Source organism: Temnothorax curvispinosus, unplaced genomic scaffold (genome assembly GCF_003070985.1).
Source record: "Temnothorax curvispinosus isolate PA1 unplaced genomic scaffold, ASM307098v1 QBEX01011067.1, whole genome shotgun sequence".
Classification (NCBI taxonomy): domain Eukaryota; kingdom Metazoa; phylum Arthropoda; class Insecta; order Hymenoptera; family Formicidae; genus Temnothorax; species Temnothorax curvispinosus.
This window is the reverse complement of record NW_020220847.1, coordinates 2,961-9,230: the sequence shown is the minus strand read 5'-3', so window position 1 is coordinate 9,230 and position 6,270 is coordinate 2,961. Positions and strand designations below refer to the sequence as shown.

At 46.4% G+C, this 6,270-nt stretch overlaps 1 protein-coding gene across 1 annotated transcript; it reads right to left on the bottom strand.

Moving 5' to 3' along the window:
* Nucleotides 1-3,966: 3,966 nt before the first annotated feature.
* Nucleotides 3,967-5,212, bottom strand: LOC112461097 (T-box transcription factor TBX20-like). Its single transcript, XM_025026180.1, has 2 exons — nt 5,048-5,212; nt 3,967-4,047 (listed from the first exon to the last, which is right to left on the bottom strand). Exons 1-2 carry the CDS (start codon nt 5,198-5,200, stop codon nt 3,967-3,969), a joined length of 234 nt encoding a protein of 77 aa, XP_024881948.1. The 5' UTR covers nt 5,201-5,212.
* Between the last annotated feature and the right edge of the window lie 1,058 nt (nt 5,213-6,270).

The window sequence follows — 6,270 nt, the reverse complement described above, 5'->3', positions numbered from 1 at the left end:
AAGTTCAAGAGCACGAGCCCCTTAAAACCCGAGAATAACTGATAGAAAAATACTGACCCTTAAACACTCGTGATCTAGAGATCTTAGAGACCAAGGATTTTAGCATTCACGGAGTCCGAAGGCCATTATCATAAATTTATCGCGACCTCCGGGTGTTTGCATCCCGCGATCCTTGGACCCGCGTTTTCCGCCGCACTTCCCACGCACGCCTCCTTTTAATAGAGAAGCGGCATAAATTCGCTTTGATATACGCCCAGGGCGGTAGCACTCGTACATGAAAATATCGCACGTATGGCTCGATCCATCACGCCGGGGAACTTCCTTCTGCGCGCCACGCGCAGATCGTCCGAGCGGCGAGCACGCTGGTTCGCGAGTGGGAAGATCGCGCGCTTCGGCTATTAATAATCGTAAACGAGAAGTTCGCGTGTTTTTGCCGGACGCGCTCGCGCGACTTAATTTTTTAACGACCGACCTCGCCGGCCCGGTGCGGCGCGGCGACGGCGACGGGGCGCGATGCAGAGGAGAAGCGCGCGGAGCGCGCAGGATCGGTCGGGGTGACGCGAGCAAAAAGGATGTGCGCGAGACGATAATCCGATGCGCATACTTGACAATAAACCCGGCACCCGGGAGAAGGGCATCGCTTTAATAATATTCGCTCCAAGGGCGCGCAGCGGGACGACGGTGCTGAAATCGGTCCGTAATTAAAAGCCGCGTTACTTTTATCGTCGTTCCCTCTCGTCCGGTGCCCCGCGCGCGTCCTGGACCCCTCTTCTCTCGCCGCTGGCCGTCGGCTCGTAGGTTTTTCTCGGTCGATCGCCTCTTCGCGCGCCGCGGACTGACTTCTCCTCGTGGTCAGGCGGTTATCGGGCCGTTCGGCTTCATTTAATAAGTAAGAACGACACGCCGGTAGCCGGAGCGCGCATCGACGCGAGCAACGCCCACTAAATTGTTAACGGCGTCGACTCGCGGCGATCTCTCGGAGCCTCGCGATGCAAGGTTTTTATGCAAATCGACCCGTATATACGGCGTGTCCGCGAATCGATAACGGACACCCAATAAAGTCGTCTCTTCCCTCCCTAATGCGAGCTTCTCGTTTCTCGCCCGTGTTTCCAGGCTCCTTCTCCGTTACCTCGCTCTCTTCCGCTCCTTCTGCTATTTAATCTCGAATAAACTTTGTCGCGCAATTCTTGGAGAGATTGCCTGCGTTAGGTTAATGCTCGCTTAATGTCGCGTCTATTTGACTATGCATTTGTGACGGAAGTACGTCGTTCACGCGACAAGGTAAGAGTTGAGAGATAGCAGCCTCAGACTTCAGAGTTTACAGTTTCAGAGTTGGCGGTTGAAAATCGCAAGAATTTAGGTTTCGTCCTTTGTTCAGAATACATAAATTCAGAATTAAGCCTCCAAGATTTAATAATTATCCTGTATCCTTAGGATACAGGAAAGAATTAATAACTGAAAATTAAGGCTTCACGTACGGAGAAATTTACATTCAAAATTATTCTATTTAAGTTTATCTGTGTTATCCGAAGCATCGTGCATGTTCTCCGGGAATTAAGTTGGTCTTAGTTGGTCTTTAATATAAATTGTGTATCTTTTTTTCTTCCTTTTTTTCTTGCTCCACCCTTTCTCGGGCGCGCTCTCATTTTTTTTGTTTTTGTTTATTCTTCTCTCATCGTTTTTAGCGATCGCGAGACCGTTCGCGTACCTGTCGTGAGACACCTGCTCCGCGAGAGGCGAAACGCAATTAAATTGTTTATCCGATCGTAATGAGGCGGTAATCGCAACACTTAAATGCGCCGTTAAGGTTTTCGGTGCCGATCGAGAGGGTCATTAGCGCGGTCGTGTCTGGCCGAGTTTCATGTCGCGGATTTTTCGGGGGACCGAAAAAACACGGTCGCATTAATTGCGCGAGTTACGAGCGGCGGCGTTCTGAAATATGAGCTTAATTAATCGCGAAACGATCTCGCGCGGGAAGATAGGTGCCCTCTTCCGAACCGGGAGTTTTTCGTGAAAGTGCGGCATCTCCGAGCGGCCCAGCTGCGATCACGTGCAAATTGGAAGAGGCGTGACGAGAGTCCTGCCTCGCTTAACGCGCGCCGCGTTCCTTAATATATTTCTGAGGATCGGTGGGCGGTGCGAGAGCACCAGACGGTTTTTCGTAAAATATGGTACCGAATCCGAGATCCCGCGACCGAAGCCCCTACCTTCTTTCGGAGCAGGCTAATCAATTTTTAAACGGTGAGGCTGCCAGCGAAAAGCCTGATGGAAGTCGAACGTAAAATTCTCGATCTTGATACGATGCCGTAGTTTATAACAATGTGAAGAGAGATACGTCTTGTTGCGTAAAATTAATTGATTATCCATGCTAATTTGTTTTAACGTTCTATCTCTAAATTACACTTCCAATTAATATTGTATGTCGAAATTAGTTAAAAAAATTTTTGGAATTCCTTGACTTTCTAAGTTACGTTTTATCTATCTTTGTCTTATGTTTTCTGCAGTTCATATTCATACATCCATTGGATGTAGACCTCTTTAGTTTATAACAATAAATCTCACTTCTTAAGATCAATAAAATCCAAATTGATTCCTTTGTAAATAATATCAGTGATTTCTCACGTCTGTTTGAGTTCTGGGATCAAAAAATCCGAATATCTTGTTGAAATACGAACGAATTATATCAAACAAAAAATAAAATGCTCTTTATTATGCAGGCACGATGACGGGCGAACAACATTGATAATATAATCGATTAATCGTACAGTTATCGGTTAACAACGGCGGCGTAATGTCGGCATCAAAGATGATCTCGCGATGACGGCGGCGTTGAACATAAGGAATGTACATTCGTATATACATAAATATATATATTTTTCTCCGTCATGCGTGTATCCACCTCGTAGCCGTAAACGCGGAAAGGGGAGGACAAGAGAAGGAATGCACGGCCGGGCAGGTGCGTCGTCATTCATGCAGATAGATGATCGCGGATAATTCGAAATCGGCCGCGTGTGCGCGCCCATTTCGGCGGCTGATCTCGCATGCCTCGGCATTTAACGTTGTTGTAAATTTCCGCCTCGAACGTGAGAGATCTAAGCGATAATTTAGCTGGCGCGGCGCGCGATTAAGGTGCCGACGTTCTAATGGGATGTAATGATCGTCCGTGACGCCACGATCGAGAGGAGAGCCGCGTGTCGATAGGTCGGATCCTCGCGATGCGAACAGCGCGATGCAAGAAGCGAGCCGGATGGTCGCGCAAAAACCCGTCCCGGAAATGTAAAATGGCGGAATGCTAGCTGAAACGCGGGGCGTATAATGTTGGGAAGAGATAAAATGAAATGAAAAGGAGAAACCTCGATCGGACAGCGATTTTCAAGAGCCGTCCGATAATAATCAGTCGCATGTCGGAGAACCATATCGTCATTCGATCTCACAATTTCATCCGAGCGCTCTTTTCGAGGGCAATTAATCCGTTCCTGGGTCCGGGGAGGTGATTCGCGTGAGAAGAAATCTAGGAAATCGTCGGCCGGATGACGTATACGCTGACACTCTAATCGCGTTTTAATTAACCCCTTCCAGTAGGACGTCGGCGCCGTGCCGACACGGGAGTTATAGATATTTCATTCGAAAATATAGGTTTTAATTTAGCGGCCGCTCGATCAACGTCCGGCCGTTATAAATGGACGCTATGATTGCTCGTTACACCGCTATGCAGAAAAGCGTTCGCCGGGACCGAGCGCGAGCGGTTTGGAACTCCCCGGCGAGGAGAGACGGAGCGGCGCAGATAGATTAGCTCCTAGCCAGCTGAGGCATATTTTAATCGAGTTTTATAATTATTAGATCGATTAATTACTGATATAAGGGCGCGAATTTCAAGCCGAAAATCCTTAATACCTTTTCGAGATCTCGATTTTAAGTAGATATCCAAGAAAATATTAATGTCACGTTTTCCTCGTGAGCTCGAACTTACCGGTCGAAGTCGGTGAGTCTTGACGAGTCTCTAAAACCCTTGGCGAACGGATTACTATCGATCTTCAATCTCGTTATCTGCAAGAAACATATTATTCCATTAAGTCTGATATATTTTTCTTCGTAAATTTAGTTTATTGTCTCCCCTCAGGGTTGCAAGGCGTTTTGTAGGGACGTTCCCAACCCTTTACTCAATATTACCCTTCTCCTCTTAGTTTAACCCTTTGGACCAACGGCTTAACGTCTCTTTCCGAAAGACGGAGCCCAGTTTGCTCCGCACAAGAGCCTATCTTGCACGGAGGGGCGCAGCTTTCGGAATAACATTCCATGTTTACATGGCTCTAGTGGACTCGAACCTGGTTTCTCAGATTACGAGTCTGGTGCTCTACCACTAGACCACACTGCCGCCATTGATATATTTTTCTTATAAATTGTTTAAATAGATACAACTGTAGAGAGAAAAAGATTTTATATTAAAAAAAAAAAAACATTTATTATTAAAAATCGTCTAATAATCGTTAAAAAATTTTTAATAAATAGAAAATAAAGGAAGATTGGTACTCCTGTCCAAAGCAATGAACTGAAGATCTCGCTTCTTAATAAAAAAATTGAAGGCTTGAAGAACTATAAATGTGCCTTTTCACGTTAACGCTCGACGCTCATTTTTAGCAAGTAAAAATCTTCAGAAATAATATCTTTTATTTATATATGTATCCATAAAATATTATTACTTGAAGATATTACTTGAAAATAATTAATATTTTACGTATTTCGAAGTCTATGTTTAATTGTACTGGGACGATTAACGACGATTCAGCGACGACGCTGAATATTAAACAAATTCAACTTCATTTCTTTGACGCTAGCGTCAAAGCGAAACCACTACGTTCACCTTGTTGACGCTCATTTGCAGCGTCTCATGAATTGGCACCTTAACTCCCCGTGCTGAAAGTCATGGCGTCAATCTCACGATGCAGATATTCACGTCGGTCTTCTCGAATCGTCCGCTTGTCGAGAGTTAACGCTACCCGGCTACACTGTATAATCGACTGTTATTCGACGAGACGTCTGGACTCACCAGCTGATTCTGATACGCCGTGACGGCGGTGAAAATGGCCTCCGGAAAGATAAACGTCTTGTGCTCCTCCTTCTGGAGGTCGGTGATTTGCGAGCCGCTGTCGTCGGTGTGTCGACAGCGGACCAAGTGTATCCTCGGCTGATACTTGTGCATCGAGTTCAGTACGATCTGCAACAACGAACAAGAACCGCCGTTCGATTATCGCTCCTCGCGACGGGATTAAGCGCGAAAAATTGATTTCGCGTCTTCTCATAATGAATTCCACGAGCGGGATTGGCGCGGTGTGTATCGCGATATCCCCCCCCAATAACAATAAAATACGATTATCACCTCGATCGGCAACGACGCTCCGTGCGAACGCGCGCCTTAAGTCGCCGTTTATCCGTAAGTTACTGGGTAATTATTTAGCCTATGTGTCTCTATACTTAATTGCGCGTTAATATATTCCAAGATGGGACGCTGGCTCCAGTTATCGCAAGTAGATTATCAGTTGAAGGTAAGGACGCCTCTATCTTACTCCGCTTGACTTTTACATTTCTAGAAATGGGTCACAGCGGTCCATAGTGTAATCTTCCTAATGGATACGAGAGATAATAAATATAGAGGCCGAGAGAAAACAACATATGGCAACGTGGTAGTCGCTACCGAATTTTAAGCCGATTCGCTCGGCTTAACGGAAATTCGTTTGGTTAAATTTCTGCCGCGAGGTCCACTCCAAATTAAGCGAGAGCAACCATTTTATCCGTTCTCGTTATCGCAAAACCCGATTCGGAATCTCTTAATTCTCAAATGAAACAAATAAGAATGAATAGCGATGGTGTCTCCGTTATTGCGCAAATTTTTCCCCGAATATCTCGAGACTCATATGACGTGTTATCACTTGGAGAAGTCGCGCAGATAGGTGGGTTAAAGTTTCAGGTATGGGAATCCTACTTCCCAGAGAGACGCTCTGTCGCAGGTAGATACCGTAGGTAGCGGGCGGCGCTACGGCCGGGGCGAAGTTCCGTATCGATTTCCTGTCCGAAACAATGTGGCGCGACGAAACAAATTCCCCGCGACGGTATCATGTAACGCGCGAGCAACCGCACGCGCATCGCATCCCGCGTTTGCCTCCGCCTTTGCCGTTTCCTCGGGGACGATCCGCGCGACGAGACGTACAAGGTGATTAGAATCGGGGAATGGTTCGGATTAAAATTAACTCCTGAGAGAGAGAGAGAGAGAGA